General features: G+C 40.5%; 1 protein-coding gene across 1 annotated transcript in view; it reads left to right on the plus strand.

The window, feature by feature from the left end:
- The window catches only part of SNAP91 (synaptosome associated protein 91), a 62,408-nt gene extending 41,390 nt beyond the window's left edge, over positions 1-21,018 (plus strand). The window contains exons 17-30 of the mRNA XM_054279725.1: positions 3,893-4,000; positions 4,523-4,783; positions 4,991-5,068; positions 5,174-5,245; positions 5,721-5,804; positions 6,641-6,724; positions 10,154-10,291; positions 11,581-11,730; positions 13,049-13,079; positions 14,269-14,380; positions 16,593-16,676; positions 16,746-16,850; positions 18,259-18,359; positions 19,587-21,018. Of these exons, the coding sequence (XP_054135700.1) occupies positions 3,893-4,000; positions 4,523-4,783; positions 4,991-5,068; positions 5,174-5,245; positions 5,721-5,804; positions 6,641-6,724; positions 10,154-10,291; positions 11,581-11,730; positions 13,049-13,079; positions 14,269-14,380; positions 16,593-16,676; positions 16,746-16,850; positions 18,259-18,351 (1,400 nt within the window). The 3' untranslated portion in view covers positions 18,352-18,359; positions 19,587-21,018. The remainder of the gene's footprint in view (positions 1-3,892; positions 4,001-4,522; positions 4,784-4,990; positions 5,069-5,173; positions 5,246-5,720; positions 5,805-6,640; positions 6,725-10,153; positions 10,292-11,580; positions 11,731-13,048; positions 13,080-14,268; positions 14,381-16,592; positions 16,677-16,745; positions 16,851-18,258; positions 18,360-19,586) is intronic.
- Positions 21,019-25,566: the final 4,548 nt, after the last annotated feature.

The following is a 25,566-nucleotide window of genomic DNA, read 5'->3' on the forward strand; positions in this document are numbered from 1 at the left end:
TGCTTACACTTAATCCTATTAAGTAGGTATTTCACCTTTGAGGTCTACTGGAGATAGGGTCCTCAAGGTCACCTTAACTTCTTGCAGCTTGCCAGGGCTTTGTCGCTTCACACAATTTCTTGTGGCCAGGTGTGGTAGGAGAAGGTACAGGAGCAGTGATCTCAGGAGAAAGAATGTAGAGAGTCTTCAGGGAGTGTCTGTGTAGGGAAAGAGGCTGAAAACTGCTGGGAAAAGGTAGCCAGGCTGAAGGAAGGAGCAGTAGAGGAGGCTTTGGAATAACTGTTGGCTGCACTGTATGGCTGATACTTCAGCTAATAGGAGTCTGCATGTTGCCTAGGGCTGGGCTTTGTCTTTGAGAGATAAGATCTGCATTATGTGTTCATTGCCTGTATGGTATTGGAAAGCAGATGAGAAATGCAGGATTGATCCAGCATAGCTTTTTTAAAGAACTCCATCTCATTAAGAGGCAAACTTCCAGTGACCTGGGCCAGCTTGAGGAACTCCTAATCATGTTTCAAAGACAAACAAGAGGAGGCTGTTTTCAAAGAGCAGCTGGAATCCTTCCTGTGAAAGAGAAATGCAAAGGTAGAAAAAAGGCAAAATACCTTGATATGCCATTCAGTAATAAAATTTGGGAATAGTATTTTTGGATATGTGTATTGTGCACTTGAGTTACAATTTGTTGTGGGATTACTCTGTAATCAGTGCAAGTAGCAAGTCATGGCAGACACTGTGCAAATGTCAGTTATTAGGCATTAAGATAATTGAATTGTAAATAAGCACAACTATGGTCTTCTGTAAAGAAGCTGCAGGCAAAGTGCTGAAGACTTTTGACAGTTAAGGGCTAATGAATGTCCCTTATGCTGGTACATGCTGGTATAGCAAGTTAGCACTTAGTTAATAAATACCAAACAGACAACAGATACTTTGCATAATTATTATTATTTCCTATCTCTGAGCATAGTGAAATATTTCTTTATAACTCAGGTCAGGTGTTCTATGTCAGATAGTAGTGAAGGGTGACTGAAGAGGGAAAAAACTCTGGAAACAGTTTCTTGTGTATGCTTCAGTTCTATAATCTTCCGTCTACTTGTGACTTCCACAGGATTGTTTCACATGATTCATAATACATGAATGATTATAAGTCAGTTGTCTCATTTGTGTGAGTAAATTTGTCATGTATTGATGCCATGGCATCAAAGAAAGCCTGAATTTATGAGACGAAAGAGATCACTCAGCAGGAACACTTATTTTTCTGCAGACAAGATGTATTGAAGCACTGCTTCAGTGTTTGACAACTTTGAAAGCCCCTTGTTTGCACGTTATTTCAGTAAGAACTATATTTATGAATTCAAGTGTAATGCAGTACATAATACATACCTGTCACCCCTGGCAGGTGTTCCATGCAGTGTGAACTTGCAGAGGTTTCAGCAACATCTTGTTAAGTTTTCAGGATGTCAAGAAAATCAAGTGAGGACCATATGTTACTTGATTTTAGAAGTCAAAAGCTAAATTCATTTTTTAGACAGGAGATGCAAAAATATAAAGAATACAGTGACTGCTTTAAAGGGAGAAAATCTCTTATGCTGCTGAATGTGCAAATGTAGCGTTACTACAATATGAAATAACAAAAAAGAAAATAAACTGTCGTTATTAATAATAAAATATGCAGATGTAATTGTATCCATTTTTGCATGTTAGGCTAGATTTTAGCAGAGAGCAATTGTGCAGGAGCAGCAGAGCCTTTTGAAAAGAACTTAAGCACTAGCTTAAACCCAATGGCAAACCCTTGGTTTAGGCTGTGAGTAGTAGGGTCACCTGTTCAGGTTGATGTGTCTCTATATTTGTATAGGTTTCTTGAACTAATCAGAGTAACTAATATTAGGAGATTTTACAATGATATTTTTCATTTAGATTCCAGTACGAACTGAAGTTTTTATCCCACCTGCCATTTAACCCAAGTCTGATGCTAAAAAAATTACAGCGCTTGACAAGAACCTTAAACAGAAGTGTCAGTAAAAAATAAAGAAATAAAGCTGGTTCCAGACTGTTTCCTTGCATGTGTGGGCTGGAAGGAACTTGTGCCCCCCTTAATATCTATTATATTATTATCTGTTATATGTGGAACTTCAGTAGCCTAAATCTGGACAGGAATAGGTATCACTCTGAGGCTGAAGTGATCCCAACACAGAACTAGTGGCTAGCTCTATACATTCTGAATTTCTGCCTTGAATGTTATCTGGATTCTATCCTTTTATTTTGGGAAGTAATTGTAAGTAGGGTTGACCAATGTCTGTGCTGTTGGCTTACAAGCTTGTGTGGGCACAAATACATTTCTTTGCAAGAGCCCAGGGTGCCCCTTCATCTGAAAGCTGGCCCTGTAGTGCAAAACTGATCACACATGATGTTACACAAAACACCTTCTCAGGCAGGATGATGCAAAACCCTTCAGTTCAGCTCTGTGCTGAATTCCTTCCACACAGAGCATGTCAGTGTCTGGTACACACACAGCACTGGGATGCTTGACTCTTTCTGATGTTTTTACTTGGACAACTGCCATCCAGTTTTGTTGTTGAACAACCCTGTTACTTGAAAAATAGAATTATATTTGAAATGGCTTATTAGCAGGCATTTTTGCTACTAACTCATTTTAATTCTATTGTACAAGACTAGTGGGCTTTCTTCGCTTCTGTTGAAGTTTCGATGCATGTTCTTTTGAGCTTTTTAGATTACCTGGCACGAATTTGTTTTTAAAATGGTTGTTTTTGTTTTAAAATTGACATTCAAGTTAAAGCATGTTAAGCTTTTTCCTGTGCTAATTTGACAGTGCAATTGTAGTATTCCCCAAAAGATTATTTTAACTTGCTAATTTTTGTAGCAGTAGAAAAATATCCTTTACAAGCATCTTGAAGTCTTTAATCCTCATTGTGCAGTCCTTTTTTGTGGAGAAAATGCTTGCCTATGAGGATAGTCCAAATGGCACTGTCCATTAGGACTACTTCATAGAATTAAGAGCACAAATGCTGGTTTAAGCCTAGAAATAATGCTGTTCATAGCTTGAAATTTAAGCATGCCATTTAGGAACTGGTAAACAAAAAGAAAAAAAAAGAGTCGAAGAGCAAGTGGCAAACCAAAAAAACCTTTGAAATCCTAATGAGCAAGTCATTCCAAAACCCCAAACTAGTCACTTTCTCTAACTTGGCTGGTTGGCCTAGAAGTGATCCTAAAAGGACAGACAGGTTATGGCTGGCCAGCAATTGGTTAAGACGAACAATCTTGATCTGTTTGAAGCAAGCTGAGTAAATATAACCTATCATCACGTTATGGCTTCAGAAAGATCCAGTTGGAATACTGTTAAGAAACAAGTAAGTTCAATTTTTCAGATGTTGCATGACTGACTTGACTCCAAGACTAGAAATGGTAGTTGCAAATATCTACCAGAGTAATTGGATTGTTATTTGTAACAGTGCAAGGCACTGTGCTAGTAAACTCACAGTTGCAGATTAATCACATGTAATATAGGCTTTAAGCATGCAAGTTGTTAATATCTGCTCTTAAGTTAATTTTGTTAATTAGCTGATTTTGGGTAGTACATGAGCATGCTGCTCTGAACCCTTATACAATGAGAATAATGCCTTCTTTTGCACTCACTGTGCTTATTGTGGGCAACCCAAGAAGCTCCATCTGCAAACCCTGTCTAGAACCTGCTTGTGTGGGGTTGGGGGAGAGACAAAGCGTTTTGCGCTGCATGAGTTGTCTTGCTGTTGGAGTAATTACATTCATGTTGTATAAGGGGATCTACCTGTGCAATTTAACTTGGTTCTTTTACTATATTTTTCTTCTCTTTATTCCTTTTTGTTTTTTTAATTTCTGTTTTTAAACTGCACCCAAGATGCCTTTGCAGCTTCTCCTGGGGAAGCCCCTGCAGCAGCTGAAGGGGCAGCAGCACCAGCTACCCCAACCCCTGTAGCAGCAGCTCTTGATGCATGTTCAGGAAATGGTGGGTTTTATGTCATTAGATAGTCTCTTGTTTTGCTGGTTTTTGGTTTGTTTTTTTTTTTTTGGTTTAAACTACATGGCAGTGTGTTTTTCTGAAAATTTCATACTGTTTGCAATTGGTGAAAACAAACCTTAGACTGAAGAGCATGCTTAACAAATTTGCCTATTTCCAAGTCCCAGTGACTTTGTATTTATTTGGTAGTGCTAATGAAGTTCTGTCAGTGCTGAGTTTTAACAGTAGCCTGGATAGTCCTTTGTCATATTTGGTTTTTTGGCCTCGTCAAAGAACATTTGAAAGTGCTCCCCTCTAGTAACTAGGCTGCTCAGCCTTTTAGACAGTCTTTATTTTAGAAAAACTTAAGTAACATGTCTGGATAAGTAAGCTAGATGTTAGAGCAGCCTCCTCTGTGTGCGTGTGTGTATTTGCAGTATGTGCATTGCCTATAGTTGCTTTGTTCTTGACTTCCTCCCTCACTGATCCTAAGTATGCATACACATATATTTCCCCTCTCCTTTTTACAAGACCCCTTTGCCCCATCCGAAGGTAGTGCAGAGGCTGCTCCTGAGCTGGACCTCTTTGCTATGAAGCCAACAGAGACTGCTGTTCCTGTAGTTACCCCTACAACTAGTGCAGCCACTCCAGTTCCTGCAACAACTCCTTCTCCAGCTGCTGCTGTTGCTGCTGCTGCTACTGCTACTACAGCTACTGCCACTACCACCACTACTGCCACCACTTCTGCTACCGCCACCACCTCCGCTCCTCCTGCTCTAGATATATTTGGTGGTAATTTTGTTTTTAACTCTTTGATTCTGGTGGATTGATCTGTCAGGAGTACCAAATGAACGATTCGTTGTTGCATGCGTGTTGTGTGCTAGGCTTTCAAAGCAGAGAGCCTGTTAATTTCAAATATGATGTGCAAAATTGGAAACTTCTGTTTTCAGTCCTGCCTTTCAAAAATGAGTTAAAGATGTGTTGTGTTCTTGGCCTTAGATTTATTTGAGTCTGCTCCTGATGCACCTGCAGCACCTAAACCTGATGCTACTCCTAGCATAGATCTCTTTGGTACAGGTAAAGAGAGAATTCTTCTGATACTCTGCTGCTTTGAGCCTATGTAATGATGTAAACTTGATTTGAGTGGTACTTACTTCTCGTTCTTTCTTTTCTTCCTGGAAGATACATTTTCATCTCCACAACCTGGAGCTTCTCCTGTGCCTGAGAGTTCTCTCACTGGTGATCTCTTATCTGGTGAGTGCTTGTTTTCACAGGCCATTCCACAGACTTCCTGGGTTTGGATTTTTTTTCCAAAAGTTAAAAAAAAAAAAAAATCAACTTACTGCCAGTTTACATCTTTAAGCTGAAATATCGAGACATATTAAGTTTTGGGTTTGCTGCTTTGGTCACAAGATGTGCACTTGCTGAAGATGCAAATCATGAAGTGGCTGACACTGAAGTTCAGTAAGTAAGTGATGTGGTTGTTGGGAGAGCAAATCCTCTTCTAAGAATAAGAAAATGCTTAATAAACAATGTTTTCTTTAAAGTACTGTGGTTTTTCAGTTGCTGTGTGAGAAATGTAACACTTTCTGTTTGCAGTTCTGGAGACTATTACCCGAATTTACCAAACCTGTGGTACTAACTGTTGGAGCCCATGTGGCTTTGAAATATTTAGCTATCACTGTTGCCTTGCTGATACTAAATATTATTTATCCTATGCTTACTGCAGTGGATGCATTTGCAGCCCCCTCTCCTCTACCCGCTGCCTCTCCAGCAAAGGTGGATTCTTCAGGTGTGATTGACCTATTTGGTGGTGGGTATTTTTGTTTCCTCACCACTTCAGAGTTGAATCACTTCATTTCGATTACCTTTGCGCTTTGCTAAAGCTGCGGGTTTCCCCTTCTCAACTTTTCTGTGTGGCCTTAGGGCTGAGTCTGGCACGTCTGGTTCTTAAACTTGCACCATAACGAACTGCAAATAAGCTGTCTGGTTGTCCTGTTGTCATGACACTTGCCATTCTATCCCCAGTTAGTGCATGTGTGGCTCTTCCTCAGATGTCCAGTGAAATTCTGCTCTGTTCTTTTTCTTCTTTGCTAATCTCCATGGTCATGCTGTTTCCTCTCAGTTCCGTTTCTCAAAGCAGCTGAACTTTTGAGGGTGACTTGTCTCAAACTGGGTATATCTGAATCATGGGTTTTGATAAGGTGGAAATTAGGATGGACGCAATCAACTCTAGGCATGTTGAAGACCAGAAGTGGTGCTTAGAAGCAGTGAATTCCAAACATTAGTGATACATTCCTCTAAGAAGATTTCATGTGAGCTAGTGGCTTCTGGCTGCAATGACTCCAAACTTTCAGCCAGTGCATTAATCTCCAAAGTCCTGTTGTCCTGAATGCTGTGATTTGTATCTGAGAAGAGGTCCAAATAAAGAAGAGATTTCTTTCAGATGCTGGTTTGTTGTACATCCTTTTCTCCACCTGAACTTTGCATCCATGGTACTGCTCTGCAATAAGGATGGCCAAGCAGTTTAATTTTCTTCTTCTGATGTCTGAAGTGACTTTCTTTTGTCATCTTTTGATAAGTGATGAATTGATGTATTTAATATTGAATGTCTCACTTTTTCTTGATGCTTTCTGGAATTCCCTTTAGATGCTTTTGGAAGTAGTGCTTCTGAACCCCAGCCCACTACCCAGGCTGCTTCTAGTTCCTCAGCTTCTGCAGACCTACTTGCTGGTAATAAAGAACTTCTAAAAACTTGTTACTTTAGAGCAATACTAAGAAATGGTGTTTGAAATCTTTTATGTTCTTTGGGTGTAGATAGTGAAATAAAATACTTATGCACAAGATTTCTTAGTACTTCAGATATTTTAATTAAAACTAGAGTGACTTATAATGGAGGCAATATACTGAAGTACAAGCTAACTTCCTAGATTATCTTCTTTCCATGTTCTTTGTTTTCCTACCTTCCACACAGCCTTATTTTTCTGTACTGTTCACTGAGTATGAGTGTCTCCATGAAGTTTATTTGGCTGTCTGTAGCAGTACTAAAGTTAAGCAAGATTTCAGGCTATGCTTCTTGTTCCTTACTGCTAATTAAACTTTGAGTTCATTCAATTTGGTTTTCTTTAATTTGGTTGAGCACTTAAATGTTAGTAGCTTGAATGACTGACTTGGTAGCAGTCTTGCATTTAGCCAAGGAGGGTGGGTTGATGTGAGCATGGTTTTCTGAGCACAAGGGCAGAGAAGTGATAGAGACCCTCTCCTTACACTGGGTGAGATGAGGTCTCTCACCACTGTCACACCCTATATCAAAGTTTGGATAACTGTATTATTTTAGTCTGCAACCTACAGATAAGCAGCTTCAGCTGAATTCTTTGTGTACTACTCTCCAAAATTTGTGCTGCACCATGTATTGTAGTGGCTGAGCTATACAGCTGTGACTCCTCCCCATCCCAATTTGAAGTTTGTAAAGAGCAAAATCCCAACACATGCACTTTTGGTTTGAAGACTTGTCTTAAATTCTCCCATGTTTCTGAAAGGGGAATTTGTCTCATGATTTAAATTAATGCTACCCCAGCCAAAACCAGCACAATTTGTAGAATTGATGGGTAGGTTATCACTACATTTTCAAATATCTTCTCAAAGTGTGGACATTGTCTAGTTGTGCTACAGGAATGAAGGAAGTTGTCGAGATAATAATAAGGCATACATCCATTCTCAATCAGCAAGTCAGATTCTTAAATTGGGACATAATGTGTAAATGCATGCTAAATCTTTAGGACAGACTGCTTCAGATTTTAAGGTGGAAGACTACTCTTTTTTTCATATTTCTTTGATAGATTTTTGTAGTAGTTTATAGATGGCTTAAGGCCATAGATCAAATTTTAACTAATAGATTCTGGAACATGAAAAATCTTTTGCAGTTACATGTGCTATCAGGAGACTGGGTGCAACAAGGACAGAATTCCAATTCTGCTTATGCAAACATTACAGTACAAAATATTTTATGTCATTATCCATAGCTAACCTTAAATGCAAGTAGGAATTGTACTCCAGATGGCTTTAAACTTCAGCTATGTGCACTCTGAATCTGATGAGTTGCATTAAATCAAAACCTAAATTATAAAAGGGATGTTCTAACTCTAAATACTCAAGCAGACCTGAAGCAGTTGGGATGAATTGATGATTTTTAAAAATTTATTTTATTTATGTTTTGAATATACATTCCAAAGGGCTCCAAGTAGATTTGATTTTATTTTTTTGGCAGACAGAGGGAGTCTATAAACATTGCAGCATATTGCTAAGCATTTGTTCACTCTAGATAATGGCAGATGTATAGCCTGCAGTGTAATCCAGTTTTAAATTTAAGAGTGTCTGGAGTTCATATCATAGCTGAAGGCATGTCCTTCATGGTTTATGAGTGTTTGGTTGTACTGAGTGTTTATATGCATAATGTTATGAGTATACTTACTATTCATAATTGCTTTATGTGTTCTGCTGTCAAATGAGTTCCTGCCCCTTCTTGGCTTGCTTAGGAATTTTGGAAGAAATGTTTTCCTACTCTAAGCCTTTCAGCAGACAAAACCAGAGCTTTGCTGATAAATAAAACAGTCTAGCCATTTTCCCTTCTAGATCTTTCTATTCAATTAAAATGTGTGCTTGTATGTCCTAGTTTGTATACAAATAACATGTTCTTATATGAAATTTTAGTTGACTGTGTAAAAGCAACCTCAAAATCAGGCAGTTGGGGGTGTCCACACAACACATCTAACTCAGTTGCCGCTGTTTCTGCCGCCTTTCCTGGGGTCTTGAGCAGTCTCTAGACAACTAGGAACTTGGTTCATTAAAGAATTTTATGGCTTCTGGGCCTGGTATTCCTCTTAGATTGTGCAAGGCAAAAAGCCATCAAATTAAGACCAGTCATCATACAAATCATCACCAGAAGCTGGGGAGTCCTCTCTTCTGTAGCTGGAAAAACAGACACTTCATGGACTTTGCAAAAGCTTACAGAAATTTCTAAACTGAACCTTATTAATGGATATTGGCTCATACCTTTCTGCCAGGTTCCTTGTTCTCCCTCAGGAAGTGGAAAGACAGGCTCTTTAGGTGGCTCCTGTGCTTTAGGAATTGCTGCAGTGAACTGCCTTTGTCATCCTTAGATCTGGTCAACCTGCTTCTGGTCTGGTTCTGTGGAGATCTGTGCTTTTGTGCAGATAGTTTAAAGCACAGAGCTTGCCTTGGGCAGGTGGGCAGGTGATGATCTAGTGTTTTAGCAGGTATCTGCTGCAGACCCCCTCCTCAAGAAGAGGCACATAGAGGAAGCCTCTTTTAGGCAGCCTGAGAAAGCATCACTATCACAAGCTCTGGCACGAGTGCAGCTGGAACCACCATAGCACGTGCTGGAAGGGAGATGGGAAATGCAGCTGGGCATGGGTAGTGTGGAATGCATTGGAGAATCTCTTAATGTGGAGCATACCAGAGTGAGTTCACTGGAGAGCCACAGAGATGATGACTTGTGCTTATGGCATATGCAGAGAGACTGACCTAGGCTCATTCAGCCTTAAAAAGATGCTTATAGATGTCAAAACTCACAGGAGCATGCAGAGGAGGTTCTTCTTGGAGGTGCACAAAGATAGTAAAAAAAGGAAATGTGTGTGGGAAACTCATTAACTACTGTAATGGTCTCTGATATGACAACAGGCCACCCAGAGAGCCAGTAAGAGCTCCTCTTGAAGGTGCTAAGGCAAATGTCTGGGCAACTTGATTTGGTTAGACTGACTTTAAACAAGATGTGTGGCTGGCTGACTTCCAGAGATCCCTTCCAACCTACATTATTCCATGACAAACTCATGTCAAGAACAGACTGTGAAGAGATGAGGGCAGATCTCTGATGCCAGTGCATTTTTCCGTATTCAGGGTTAGCTGCTGTGAGCATGAGACTTGCTGTGGGCTAGGATTTGGGTTATGAGGGCCTCTTGGTTCCATTATACTGAAGTAAGCCTAATAAACATAGGGAAGCTCACATAGGCTGCTGAAATGTTCTTTATTTTAAAATGGCCTAGTAAGAATTGTTTTTTGCCTTTCCACCCTTTATAGACTGAGGAGTTGGTAAACAGTCTAACAAGGCTGGCTCTAACATCCTCACCTCTCTGTTTTTTAAAGGCTTTGGAGGTTCCTTTATTGCTCCCTCTCCATCACCATCCCCAGTCACTCCAGCTCAAACTGGATTACTACAGCCTAACTTTGATGCAGCTTTTGGGACAACAGCTCCAACAACTGGCAGTTCATTTGATGCATCAGGTGAGCTACAGGGTTTCTTCCTGTGAATTTTCTAATACATTTTGTGTAGTAGATGAGTTAATGACACCATATTTAGGCTCTGAGTACAAGCAATATCAGTGACCTCCTTTTTCTTTCTTACTGGAAGAACCTCAGGGTGGTGATAAGGCTGGTGTGTGCCCAAGAGCTCTCTGAACTCATTTTTTATTCTGCCATGTCAGTAAAAGACAAACTAGTGTATACATCATCCTTGCATGTGCTTGATAGCATGAATCAGGAATTACACAAACAAGGAAAACTCTACTCTGTAAATCAAGTATAGAGGCAAGTCCTGTTGCCACGGCTTCTGATGGTGCTCTGGAGCCTGCATGGCACACACAAGGGTACACACAACAGAAACTGCCCTAGAGTTCTTTGCCTGATTATAAGCTTAAACTTTTATCACTGCTATCATTTTGTTTGCATCTCTTCCATTCTATATTTTTCATGCTGGGTCCTTGCTACAAACTTAAAATTGGTGAGTTCTACAACCGTACAAGAAAACAAGATGGAAATAATACTGCTGCTTGGTTATTTGGTTGCTTGCCAGTGCACATGCTACCCCTCCCTGTTGACTTAACATTAGCATGTACCTCAAATACAGATCAGAAGATAGAACTCAGGCATGAGATGTACCAAGCAGTTTGACTTCAAGGGATCTAAAAAATGAGCTTCTGAGTTAGATGACTGGACTAAGGAGAATAGCACTGTCTGTGTGGATGGTTCTGGTTCCTTCTGATCTCATAAGATGTTAGTAGGTTTTCCCGATTCCCTGCTGCTTGCAAGTGAATAGTAACATCTTGAGACTGCCAATCCTGTTGCTGTGAGATGTCAAGGTATAAGACTGCCTTTGCCACAGTAATTCTGACTGGTGTTTGCAGCAAGATGTTCATTTTAAAAACCTTTAAATGAATATCTCCTGACAAATGTGTGTGTATCTGACATCTCTGTAAGGATGGTTGTAAGAAAAATAGTGTCATGTGGAAGTGGTGCTGTATCTATGTAGATTCAATGCTCCAATTAAATCCCTTTTTTAGGCATGTCTTCTCATGTTAGTTTTCATTGGTATAGTTTTTTGAGGATTACTGTACATTCAGTGTCTGGTAAAATGACATGCATGCCCTTGTTGGCATTACTTTCAATGTCAAATGGTGTTTGGGTAAATCTGTGGTGTGGTCATCTGTGCTGTGTTCGTTGAGCAACAGCAGAGTGGCAGGCAGTGTATTTTTGATCACAGCTGCTGTTCTAACTCACTTTCCTTTCACTTCCAGTGTTTGATGGCTTAGGTGATCTTCTTATGCCAACTATGGTTCCTTCTGGTCAGCCTGTAGCACCTGCAGCCACAGCAACAGTCCCTGCTGCAGCAGCAAGCAAAGGCCTCGGGAGCGATCTTGATTCATCTCTCGCAAACTTAGTCGGCAGTAAGTGACAAATTTTGGTTTTGAGTGGTGTGGCATGCATGTTGCTTTTCCATGGAGCAAATACCTGCCTATTTTAGCTTGCCTCAGTATCCTCCTGTTCTGCTGTGGAAACTGGGGAAGCTATCAGCAGGAATAAGGCTTGGTTCAGATAGCTGATTCTCTTAGTCTGGGTTTATCCTTCTTGGAGCCCAGGATCTGAGACAAATACTGGCATTTGTTTGGTGGGTGTGATTTGTAATATCTGATCATCCCAGCTACATTTCAGAGGCACATCAGACTCTTAATGGATGTGCCCCTCTGTAATAGATGGAAAGGTGAAAATTGTCCAAAGTGTCTGATGGCAGTTTAAGCAGCAAAGCTGGTGGACACAAATAGCTGACTTCATGTTAAATGAGATAAAGAGTAGCAGTGGGGTGATGAGTGCACTCAAGAACAGGCAGGGACAGAGAACTTACAAATATGTTCTTAAAATGCTGAACTTAAATAAATATATACTTTCCTGTAGTAGGAAAAAGGGCTAGACCTTTTGTAATTAGAGATCAGTAGCTGCAACCCCTCCAAAAAACCTATCAGAAGCCCACCTAGGCTGAGGTGTAATCCTGCTGAAGTTGTATAAAATGAATACTCCCTTAGTATATGTAGACACACCACAGCAAAGGTATAACTGATCTTATGATGCAGACATGGCTGTTAGGTGTGGAGGAAAATACTGTGCTTGGAAGTCAGCAAGACTCTTAATCCCTTCAAATATCTTCTGTAAATCACCTGCTATATCAAAGTTTGGAGGAGAAAATCAAGCAACAGTTTATGAATTACAGGAGTTATAATGGTCTGGCTAGAAGAGTACTCTTTAAAATTTAACTTAAGACTTCTTCCAAAGGGTAATTAAAGAAACTATTTGGAGTTTCCATGTGTGACCAAGCAGATAAAACAGTGGAAAATTTATAGGCAATTTCCACATTTAGTGTATGTAGAATACAGCTTTTTATTTCTGTATGTGTAATGAGGAACAGAAACTAGTGTTACCATTCATGGTAAATAGTTCAGTGCTCTCAAATAACTTGGCATTTTGTGGGCCTAAAAATTTTGAAGCAAAAATTACTTTCTCAAGTGCAAGACAACTGCAAGGTTTCTCAGATGTTTGTCCTGCAGAATAGGTAGATGTGGCCAGTCCTCTGATGCTGTCTAAATGAAGACAGCCAAAACATTTTTGCTCTTGGTAGGCCCCAATGCAATGAAATGTAAACTGTTGCTTTGACAGGCTCCAATTTTCTAAATGTGTGGTTTCTTTATTTTCTTTTTTCCTTACAATTTTCAGATCTTGGAATTTCTGGTACTACTTCTAAAAAGTAAGTGCAACTTTGCTTAAAGATAAAAGGAATTTTTCTACTCTGGTGTAAAGCACTACATCTATTTCAGTGTTTATTAAGTAGCAATGAATTGGTTATATGCTCTGACCTCCCAATCCAGAAAAATTCTGAAGAAAGTATTCTATTCTGTACAGGTTTACTGAATAATTAGGGTTCAGTGTTCCTGATATAGCTTACAAAACTGCTGTCTTGAATCTGAGTGTTAGAAATATTTTCTCCTGTAAATTACTGTTTTCATGTTGGATAGCTGATTTCCAAATGGCTTATAATGAACAAATAGTCCAGATAATATATACTTTTATAGCTCCCCTCAATAATCTATGCTAATATGTAATAGATGTGTTATATTTTTACAGATGCTGGAGGTACTTATTGTGTAGGCATTGAAACACTTCCAAAATAGAAAAGAGGTTCATTCCATGCAGCAATAACTTTCTTTTTGCAAAAAGAAATACTTACAACATTGTGTTTATGTTTTTATCTTCCTAATTTAACTGCTTGCTTGTGCCCTGAGCCTTCCTCTGTATGCAAGACTTCAGAATGTTTTGTGTCTCTGTGAAGATGATAAGAGGGATGTGCACAAACATATCATGAGGTTTAGCCTCAAAATGTAGCTTCCTTTAATCTACTTTGTTCAAATGGTGTATTTTATTCTGGTAGGCAGCCTGTAACAAAACCTGTTTTTTCGACAGCCCTTTTATTCTATGAATGATTTGTTTCTCTTGTATCTATCAACTTTTTGCAGAACTGAATGCTTTCCTTCTTCAGCTGTCTGAGCAAGATTTCCAGCACTGAAATGGCCTTTCAAAGACATCTAGCAGGCAGCTCTCCTGCCTGGCCCCAGTAGAATAGGCAGTAGCAGTCCCTCTTCCTACTTTGCAAGGGTATATGTGATATGTTGCCTTCAGTCAATACTAAGTAAAACTTCTCTTTAATTCTCACCACAAAGGCCATAACCATGTAACTGACTTCAGCTTAGAGTGTTCTGGTGTCTACTGCTAACAACCCTTGAAACTGAGTGTCACTAAAAGTAAATCTTTCTGTTAATAACTGCATACACCATAAGCTAATGTAGCTGCACGTCTAATGCTAATGTATGCTGTGACTGCTTTTCATTTTCACTGTGGAAGTGTGCAAATAATAGCCTGCCTCTCTCCCTCTCTGTTAGGGGAGACCTGCAGTGGAATGCTGGAGAGAAAAAGTTAACAGGAGGAGCCAACTGGCAGCCAAAAGTAGCACCTGCAACATGGTCAACTGGTGGTGTCCCAGGCGGTCCTTTGGTAGGTGGTTAATCCATAGACAGCACTGGTTTTGGGCTTCCAATATTTGATGAGGCTGTGCAAGCATACCTGTAGGGACTGCTCCACTTACTGAGGCTAAAGAGTTTGCTTCTGTGTAAATTATATGAGTATTTCAAGTCACATTTTTTAAGAGCCCATTTACAGTGGGTATAAATAAACCATTGAGTAGTAAATGAAAAATACACTAGCTTGTGTATCAAGGTATTGCTCTACCTGTACATTTAATACCTGTGGGCATTTCCAAGTGTGTGATTAGCCATGTAGATCTGGCCAGGATCTGGCCCAGCTCAAGTGCTCAAAATAAAACATTATTGATGCAAAGCTGATGTACTATAAGGAGAGAATATACAGAGGTTTTCCTCGAGTTTCACTGGATGAAGTAGATCAAAAGACTACACAGTATTCATATTGATCAAGTACCTGATGTTAGATCAGGAGTGGATAGCTTATTTAGCAGGGTAGAGCAGTTGGAAAAGGTAAGATTACCCTGTAAAAGGTTAGGCACTAATTTTGAGAGAAGAGGGTCAAATTGAGCTAAAAATCTAAACTTGGAACAAGAGCAACTTGATAATGAGTGAGCTACAAAAGTATTCTGAAGAGGAGTAATACCCCATCTCCTCAACCTCATCAAATGTCTCACAAGGCTTAAAACAGCCTCCATGTGAATGAGGTTGGGTTGGCAAAGGAAAGAAGAGCTCTGAAAGGGGACCACAACCAGTTCAGTCACTTGCTGCCACAGTCAGGTGTTGACATGACTCTGAGCACATTCCATAATGTTATGGAAGACACAAGAATTCTCTGTACTTAATGTGTTAGTTGTAACACCAACTTTTTTTCTTGATAGAAAGGCTGGGCAATACTGTACAGTGTAAGTGAATTTTTTTTGACCTCTTACTGCACTTACTAAACATGAAGATACTAACAGCACTCACCTGCACTGCAGTTACTACTGCTGGCTTAAAACTAGCTAGAAGCTTCTAACACAGCTCCTCTTGGGCTGTCTGTCCAACAGACAATTCTCAGCCAGTGGGTTGAATATGGCAGTTGTGATTAACTATTTCTGTGCTGTAAGCTTGAAAACTATCTCTTTACTGCTTTAGTTTGATGTGAACTACCTGATGACTTGTACTGCCTGAAATTTCGAGCTTCTGCAACATCAGTCTGATCTTGTGGTGATTTTACCATCTGAGAAGTAGTTGGTCTTTCTGGGAAGCTGGGTAGTTTTGGTAGCATTTCATGAAACATTTGTGTTGTATATATTTCTTCAGAATCATGCACTTAGGGACTTTTTGAAATGGTGTCAGTGTGCTTAGGCCATACAAGAGCAGTAAGAAATCCTACTGCCCTTCTTTCATCCCTTCCTTGAATACTTTCTGCCTCTCCTCAGAGCTGTTAATAATTTGGATTGTATATATCTGTGAAAAGGAAAGGTTTAGATGCCTTCAAGGCTATAAGGAGACACTGCATGGGAGTTACACAGAAGGCAGCCAAAAGGGATGATGTGTAGGCTGTGCTAAATAAGTGAGGTGGGATGGCCTCTTTAAAGGTGCTCTTGTGCTGTATATCCAGTCAGACTACTAAACTAACAGTTCTCCCTGAATTGTCGTGGAAGATAACCTTTGTTTTTGCCTTTTGTTATTTGAATGAAAATCATAGCAAGACAAACTAAACTGTTCTTAGTAATGGTTCTGATTGTGGTTTAAGAGTGTGAACATATCCTTTAACTTCAATGAATCTTGGTGCATAATTATTTTTTCTTCACTGTAAACTCATTATAGCAGCTATTTCCTTTAGCTTTACAGTCTGCTTAAGCTTTTACTAAAATACACTGCTACAATAAGTGTCGTAGTGCGTTAGCTGTTATGAAATTGGGGTGCTTTCTTACACTATAAGGAGAAGGAAACTGTGTTTTCTTGGGCCTATTTTGAGTTGTAGTCAGTAAATGGGCTCTGTTCATGAAGAGAATGGAGTCTGTCACCATTGCTTTCTCATGAAGGAAGAAGCTGAGCATAAGGACTCATTCAGCTCTCTCATTCCTTGAAGTATTGTGGTTTTGAGGCTGCATATGTGCTGCGTAACAGTCCTACTTTCCAGAGCAGCTTTGAGAGTGCTGGAGACTATGTGTGGTTTCCAGATGGTTGCTGTTAGATTTTTGTGCTTTTTTGCCCTTTTTTTTTTTTTTATTTTTTAGGCAGGAGCTGTGCCTCCAGCAAGTGCTGTTCCTGCAGCAGGAGGTACTCCACCTGTCCCACAGCCAGGAGCAGCATTTGGGATGGTGAGTCTCTTTCGCTACAGTGCTGTCCCTCCCTCGCCCAGCCCCTGCTGACTCGGTGTTGGTTTGCAGCCCCCAGCAGGTGCAGGGGTGCCCATGATGCCCCAGCAGCCGGTGATGTACGGGCAGCCCATGATGAGGCCCCCGTTTGGAGCCGCCGCTGGCCCTGGTGTACAGGTGAGCATCGCTCTACACCAATGCTTCATGCTCTCCATGCCTCTAGAAAGCAGCTCCTGGTGTGTGTGTGCATTAGCTCAGCTCAGCCCTAGCTCTGGGCCAAGGATCAGCTGCCTGCCTTGCAGCAAATCACATGAACCACCTGGATTTTTTTGCAGTTGCCTTGTATGAGACCAATGGAACGGGTTTGAAAAGTCTCTTACAGCTAACTGCATCCAAGATCTGGTTTTGGAGAATATTTGAATAAAGCTGCAAGTGGAACTCTCAGGCACTGCTATTCTGTTCACAGCCTACCAAAATTTACTATAGCTACGCTCAGCAGGTGATGCAGCATAAGCTGTAACACCTGTCCCAGGCTATTACTTCAACTAGAGTTTGGTTTGTAATAATACTGAAAAGAAAGAACCTTTCCTGAGGAGATGCAGGAAATTATTTAGCTGTAGTATTTTTCTTTTTGTGAGTCAGAAGTCCATCTTGCCTTTCAAATAAGGAGGGAGATGGAAGTTGATGCTGCAGCTGTAGAAGCTCATTGGTAACCCTGGAAACCAGGCTGCCCTTGTTTTGGAAATACTAAGCAATCAACATATAGCAAACCACCATTTTTATGCAGGGAACTACATTCCCAATGAAGCTTGTCAAGGTTTTCTGTGTAAAAATAGAACTTGAAACAGCTGTAAGTAAGAATATACTTAGTCTTGCTTTTCCTCCCACTTTAAACTATCTCTGTGCTTACCAAGAATACCATAATGGGACACAGAAATTTTTTACTGAAAAAGTGGTCATCAAGGTGCCAGGGCTACATACAAAATACTTCTTGTGCCCTGAGTTGAGGTAGGAGTGGGGAGGAGTAAGGACAGAGTGGGAGAATCATTTGACCACCATAATCAGAAGTTTTGCATGGAACTTCAAAACTGATGTTTTCTATTGAATGACCATTTTTTCACCTGCCAAAGGAGGAACCCAGTATGATCTAATCATATTTCCAGTTTCTTTTGGACTCTTATTTACATTACCAATGTCAAATAATTTGTACTTAACTGCCAGTAACAGGGAATTTCAGTACCCTGGAGGATGCTCTCTGCTTGCTCTGAAACTTGGTTTTTAACATCTAACAATTGTCTCTTCTCTCTGGGTTGAAGGTTCTATCGCCTCCCTGTTTTACAGAGAGGGAGAGATCTCAAGCTATGCTAATTAGAATCTGCAGTATTTATAGCCCTAGCCACTAAACCTGCCAAACATTGTTAACCCTGTAGTGAGGATGGAATCCAAACAATGCTTGAGCAAAACGGCTGGACTTGCAGACAAATGAGAACTTTTTATACTTGCAATGTGCTTGTGTGAGAACTGCCTGTGTCTATCTAATGCTTGTGTATTCTTGTCTGCTTTGTTTTTCTCCTGCGTCTGTCAGCTTTCTCCAAGCCCAACTCCTGCTACTCAGAGCCCCAAGAAACCTCCAACAAAGGACCCATTAGCGGATCTTAACATCAAGGATTTCTTGTAAACGATAAGGTATTCTGTGGCTGCCTGCTCCAGCATGTCACTCTCTGGTACATGTCTGGCACACAGATGTTGTTTAGGTTGAATATGACAGATAAAATTGCAGCTGCAGAGCTAGAAACATGCACTGTATTGAAAACCAAATTCTCTGTCCACACTCTTAACTTTAGCCTGAAGTCTTGACTCACAGATAAACTTTTTCTGACAGTTGCTTTTGGCAAAAAAAAAAAAAAGTATCTTCGATGCATAACTTCAATTTTTTCCTTGCTTCCATTCAGTCCGAGCATTCATGTTTGGGTATTTTCTTGAAGTTATTACTGAAACACATAGAATAGCAGTGTACAAATACTGAGGGGCAGATGGTGTGGAAGAGGCTTTTTCCACTCTTGGGGGTGTTGAAACAGATTTGGTGTCATAGGTGTGAAGGTGTCAAAAGGGAAAAAACTTACATATTCTTGTCATCAAGGGGAAGTTGTTTGCAGCTCTTCACTGCTGCCAGCTAATGTCCTACCCTACCATACAATTTTTCAAGGCACTGCTTTTCTGAATGGTAAGGCTGTGAGGTCCTGAGCAGTGCTGTGTGGAGCAATAATGGGGAGGAACAGAGGAGTAAATGCAAAGAAAAATGGAGGAGAAGCAAAAAACAGTACTGTATAATGGAATGAAATAAAGGCCAAAACATTATTCTGATGGTTCTGGAGGGCCAAGTAGGAATATAAAATTGAATTAACGCTTAAGCAAATTAAAAAATAATAATGCAGAAATAAGGTATGCATTTTATAATTAAGTCTAGAATAATGTGTCTAGAATAAGGTGAGGAGAGGACAATCATTACATAACTTTAAAGCCTTCTTCATGAGTCACTTCTCTTCCTTCCTAGAGCTTAATTCTAAAATTTGTTCTGAGCCCACTCTGCATTGGAACTAGTAGCAGTGATTCAGGCTGCTCTTAGCAGGCATCTCCCAGTTCCACTTCACCCTTCTCCAAATTCCAGCCCCAGAGAGGTGTACCTGGCACTTGGCAGAGACAGCCAGGGGTGGGGATACACCACTGCTGGGACTCACTGCTTTCAACTTGTATTTATAATAGAGAGATTCATAACTGGCTGTGGGAAGACTGCTGCTTCTGATGGTAAATCCTTTGAGATGTGGAGAGATGAGCAGATTTCATGCTCTTTGTAGAACATGCTTTACTAACTCGTTATATCAGTTTTCATCTAATGCTTTTCTATATTCACAGCTGCGTTTTTTCTGACTGGATGCTAAAAACGTGAGTTTGGAGACTACAAATGGATGCTCAGAGTTTCTCAGTGAGCCACCAGTACCAAACCCAGTGCTTACTCAGACTTTCTCTTCCTCCTGAAACGTGTAGCACAGCTGTGAAAGTGAACATTAGGAATGTGTACTACCTTAGCTGTTATCCCTACTCTCTCAAAATTTGTGTACTTGGGTTATTTGTGTTTTACAATTTAAACAATGGATGTATGTTTCTGATGCCTTCTAGTGCTTTTCTGAACCTATCCCACAGGGGCAGATTATGCAGCTGTTGTTTGGTGAGCCATTTGGAGCAATGTCTGTGGTTTTTGAAGGTTTCAATGTATATAACTTTTTGAGGACACCCAAAGTTTCCCTAGGACTCAATTTCTCCTTTATCTGTTAAAAAACATAGTGTGATAATATCAGATATTAAAGAAAATACTTACAAAATTGTGCAAAATACCTTTTCTTTTTCCAGTCACAGGAATCTCAATTGTCGTGAAAAAAATGTTTTATTTTTGTGGCACTGTATATGTTAAAATAATTTAAAGTAATATAAAGGAAAACTTCCATAACAAATACTTTTTCAATGATTTACCAAGAATGAAAAACCATATCTGAAAGAATACCATATTTATTGCTGTTTTTAATTTTAAATCTATTTTAATTCTTTAAATTTTTGCATTTATAATTGGCATATTTATTAGTTCTTGCTAAACGCACTGAAAATAAGTAAAGGGTCAGTTTCTCTCCATGTAGTTGGGAAAAAGCAACCCTAGTTGTGCTGGCAGTAAGGGATTTCAAATACGAGAGCACTTTTTGGTATATCTGTAGTCAAAACATTACAAGTGATGTTCCTCATCTCTGTTCAGTTCTTCTGTACATCTCTTAATTTAGTGCTTACCTGTGTATGCCTTAGGATAGTGTTTTCTCATTGCCCCGAATGCGCTGTGAGTAGCTTTTGTACTATTGGTGATTAGATTTAATTCTGATCCGGAGATCCATGCCCTTTACTGTACATACTGTGTTCCTTTGATTTTTATTTGTTCTCATACTGTTTCTGCTGATGGCTTGGTGTAAGATCTTGACTCTTCAATGAGGTCACTGTTGATCAGTGTTACAAGTGGCTTGGCAGTTCTCTGTAAAAGCATATTGGGTTGGAAAGATATTCACCTAAAGTCTTTCAAATGAACTATTTAATCAATGTATGGTACCATTAAAAGTGGTTGTATCTGAATTTGCTGTGGGGATAACATACACTGTAATGGGAAAGTTCTATAAAAAGTTAATTTCAAAATGGCTTTTCTTTGTATTTCAGTTTAAAAAAAATCCCAAACAAAAAAAACCCCAAAAAACAAAAAACCCCAGTGCATGTGTGCCCTCTGAGATGCAATAAACACCTTGATCAAAGTAAATATCTTGTTGCCAGTTTCATACTCATTAAGATGTTGAGCACAATAATATTGTCTGAGAGGGGAAAAATGTGTTCAGGTCCTGACACTGATTGATGAGTCTGCTGCTTGTGGGAATGATTTTTATAGAATCATAGAATGATTTAGATTGGAAAAGACATCTAAGATCATAGAGTCCAACTCTTGACCTAACACTGCCACCTCCACTGCCCGTCCATGTCCCTAAGTGCCACATTCACAGCTTTCTGCCCTCATTGTGCCAGTTTTGTAACCAATTAAATACCAAGGGTGTGCTAGAGGATTTTTTTAATAGTTTCTTTTATGTATCTGAATAGACCCCATCAGTAATTTCATCTCTTTACCATTCCCAGCTGTTTTCAGCTGTGCCCAGTGTATGGCAACCACGGGTAGGAGCAGCCTCCTGAGCCTCCTGGGCACAGGTACTGCCCCAGGACCATAAAAGCCTTCCTTGGAAGGGTGGCTGGGGGGCAGGGCTGCACTTGGGGGAGCCCAGAACCCTCTTGTCACAGTGCCATCACCTGGCACTGCAGAATTTGCAATGCCCCAGGGTAGGATAAAGGGGACATCAATTTTATATCTCACCCTTATGATGAGTTCTCAGTTGCATCCCAAATTTCTGGATTAAAAATGAGTAAGGCTCAGCAAATTGCTGTGTTTCCTCACTATTTGAGCATGAGGACCTGGACAGGGTCAGTAACTGCACCCCCAGAAAGGCTCACCATGGGTTTTCCTACCCTGCCTGTGTGCTGTGTCTTGCCAAATGCAGAGAATGCTTGACTTCTTACCACTGTGTTGTGCATGTCTTCTCAAGGACAGCATTTTCAGAGGAGAATCATAACCAAACAAGTAAATATATTTAGACCAGCTCATTAGTGTCTTACTGAAATTGAGATGATGAGCTGCTACTCACTGAATTGCAAATGAATGTTTACAACATCGCATGTTTTAAGGGGTCAGACCTCAGGGTGAGGGTTTTCTCCTTGCCAGGTACATGCTCCTACCAGAGAATAATTGGCTTTCTGCATTAGCTTCATCCATGTCCACAGCCCTTGTCCTGATTTTGGTTAGTTTTCTGTAGATGTCATGGCCAACAGCTCTGTCTATGTGTGTGGTTTGTTAGCCTGTGAGTAAATAGAAGCCTGGACAAAAAGGAAGCTTGTGGGAAAAGCATGCACAAGTTTGTTCACTCTGGAAAGTAAAACCAGTGTATTTCCCCAGGTGCTGACTAAGGCTAAACAAGTGACTTGCTCTCCCTAGCACAAAGGAATTATAAAATCTGGCTTGCAAGGCAACCACGTGGTTGTCTCCTGGCCTGCAGACAAGAATATGTTCTTGTTATCATCTGAGTTTCCTCATCCAGGCACGAACATGTCTGTGTCCTGCTATGACTAACCACTTTTCAATACAAGCTGTAGGGAAGAGTGGGTGGAAAGGAGTGCTCCCATCTGCATAAAGAAGAAACTGTCTCCTTCCCCTGCATTTTTCATGAGAGGAGGACAGATTTCAGACAGCTGATATGTCCCTTATCCAAGTTCTTATTGACCTGTGTGCTGACTTCTTGAAAAGCTGGCACCTCTGGCCACGAGGCTTTTGTAGCTCCTCCTTAAGCTGTGAGTGCCTTAAGGAGTGGTAAACACCTGGAGAACCTGAATTCAGCTTATTGCAGAGGTTTGAAAACAATCCAACTCCTTCTGGAGAATGGACTTTTTTTTTTTTAATGTTTGGAGTTAGCATTGCCTCCTACTCCACTCCTTTGTTCATTTGTTCATTAATTTTAATTGGCTTTATTTGAAAATTTTAGCTGTAAATGTACTGTAGCTTGAGTTGATGGCTTTTGGATTGATGCTGGTTTTTCCACAGATGAAAGCTTGGATGGGGAGAACTAAACCTCTAAGTTGTCTTCTAAGATCCTGGGGGCCACCTTGGCCTTTCAGGCTGGTTGCACAGTCAGGCTTGCTACCTGAACTTCCATTCTTAAGATTTAGTAAGGCAGCTGCAAAGGCTAGTGACTTGCCCTAAAAACAAGCAGGAAAGTCAAGAGCAAAAGCTGTTCTGGGGTGGGGGCAAAAGAGAGGGAAAGGAAGATTTGCTTCTGATTTGCTTTGATCCTATGGGGTGCTACTTACTGGGAGCAGACAGCACCTAGTTCATGAAATGTCTGGTGGCCATGGCTGACATTTTTTGTCTTTGTGACATGAACATTTGCTCCTGCCCCTCCTTCGCCATCTCTCATCCCAGAATAAGAGCTGCGTGCTCAGATAACCTCCTCTGCATGGGGAAGGAAAAACATCCCAATAATTCTTAATGCCTTGAAACTTGTCGTGGTAGGAGTAGTGTCAGTGACATAAAGATAATACACTGAGTTAGTGATTCAGACCTTCCAGGACCTGAAATATATCAGAAATTTTATTAAAATAGAAAATCTTTTTTCCATGTGTTATATACTGCCAGTGCTGTGAGCAGTGTGGGAAGTGGCAGACACTGGAGTGGTAATGAAGGGTTGAAATAAGAATTTCAGAGATGGGACTACAGAAGGAGAGCAGCTATACATACTTAAAAGCAGACAGCTCTGCTGTTTTTTTCTGCTCCAGATCTTGGATTCTAAAGCTTCACCACCTCTTCCCTTCCATTAATTAAACTCTGCAAGTGATATGGGCAGCAGAATTCCAATGCTTGCTTCATTGCCCAAGACATGCAATTAGAGCTGTAAGAATAGTCTTTGAGAGTTAGCAAAGGCAGTAGACCAGAAACAGAAACAAGTGAAGAAAAGTGCCATCCACTGCAAGGACTAAAGAGAGCAAACCTGTAGTCTGATGGTGTTGGAGAACCTGTGGGAGGGTTGGTGAATGCCCACTCTGCACAGCACTGTAAAGCACCTGCATTAAAATGCTCATGGTGGAAACATGGCCAAGTTTGAGCCATATTTTCATAATATAGTTTATTATGATGGAAGAGTGTGGCAGCAGCTCTCTGGCCACAGAGAGAAACAGACAGCTTTCCCAGGCATTGTTCTGGGAAAGGCTGTGAGAAGATCAGAGAAAAGAATGAGAAACAATTCTTAACTTGCTGCGCCTGGTATTGGGAACATGTGGAATGTGTTCTGGAGATTTGTTTACCAAAGGGTGGTTTGGTTTCTTATTTTGCCAATGGTGTTTTGATTGGAGGACCAGTTAGGTCCACCTGTAGCAAACTTGGGTATAAAAGTATGGGTTTCTTAATGAAAATGATCAGCCTTCTGTAAATGTCTTGAGAGTCTATATCAATTATTACCTTGTTGTGGCCCATTGCAATGACAGAAGAGATTTCTCCATTTAACTCAATACAATAAAATTATAAAATAATCATCCTTTTAAGAGGTCCTGCAGGTCCTGCCAAAGCACTATCCCACTCTGTTGGAAGCAGAGATTTCCTACCACTAAGTGCACCAATGAGGGCACATCCTGCACAATCTGAGCCAATCTTTCAGAGTTAAAGTGGTAGCTGGATACAGGTAAGTTGTTTTCCAGGGAAGTACAGGGACTGGTAGGATCTGGTGACATAGGGTAGGATCCTCCCCTGCCCTCCCAAGAACATCACCTTGCCATAGTCCTTGTCTGTACTTTTGCCTTTCCAAGTCTGGAGAGAGGCTGTGTGGGAGAGGGGATAGTATTGCATTAAGGAAGGGAAGGAGAAGATGGATGCATCAGGGAATGGTGTGGGGGATAAATGGTGTGTTCTTGCTCCTGGGGCTGCAGGCTGTCTGTAATTAAGGAAGGGGGTGGGCACTGAAATATTGTGGGTACAGAGTGACCCCCAGGGCGGGGGCAGCTCTGTGCCCTCAGCCTTGTAAGCTGCTGCAGGCCTGCAGTGTGGGTGTTAAATGTCAGCAAAAAGATTTTGTATGCAAGAACAATATACAGCTGCAAGCAGACACCAAGCTTTAAAAGACAACTTTCATACTCTGAGTGCGTCAGCGTATAAATAAAAAGGATTTTTTAAAATGTTACTGAGATGCAAGCGTAGGACAGGTTAAATTCTGAAGTTAATTTTAAGATTATGCCTTATGTGTCTACAATGTGTCTGTAATTACACCCTGTCAGTCTGAGTTGATCAGTCAAGGGGGTTTTTAGTGATTCTTCCTTTCTATAGTAATCCCACGCTTTCTCCAGCCAACTAAAAGAGAAGGATTGAATTTGTTTTGAAAAGCATCAAGACAGAAAATAGATAAATTCTCTTTGAAACATGGAAAACCTAAGTTTTTAACAAAGGAAGAAGGGGAAGGGGGGCAGTAGTAACACTGAGACCAGCATACTGCATAAATAAGATTGTTTTACTTTACAAATTCTGGCATAGGTAATAGAGCATCTTTGAATCTGCCTTTGCACAAAAGTTCACAGCCACCTTGAGATTTTGGTTTAGGATCTGTTTCTGTGGACATGCCTTGGGGAGATGGAGCACATCTTCCCCTTTGTGCTTGAAAAGAGAGGTTTCCAGCAGTGCATGGAAATCCCCACTTCCCAGCCCACCTCCATCCCATCATGACAGCACCTT

The sequence above is a fragment of the Melozone crissalis genome, unplaced genomic scaffold (assembly GCF_028551555.1).
Source record: "Melozone crissalis strain CALT ecotype California unplaced genomic scaffold, PUWL_Pcris_2 ptg000027l_1, whole genome shotgun sequence".
Lineage (NCBI taxonomy): Eukaryota > Metazoa > Chordata > Aves > Passeriformes > Passerellidae > Melozone > Melozone crissalis.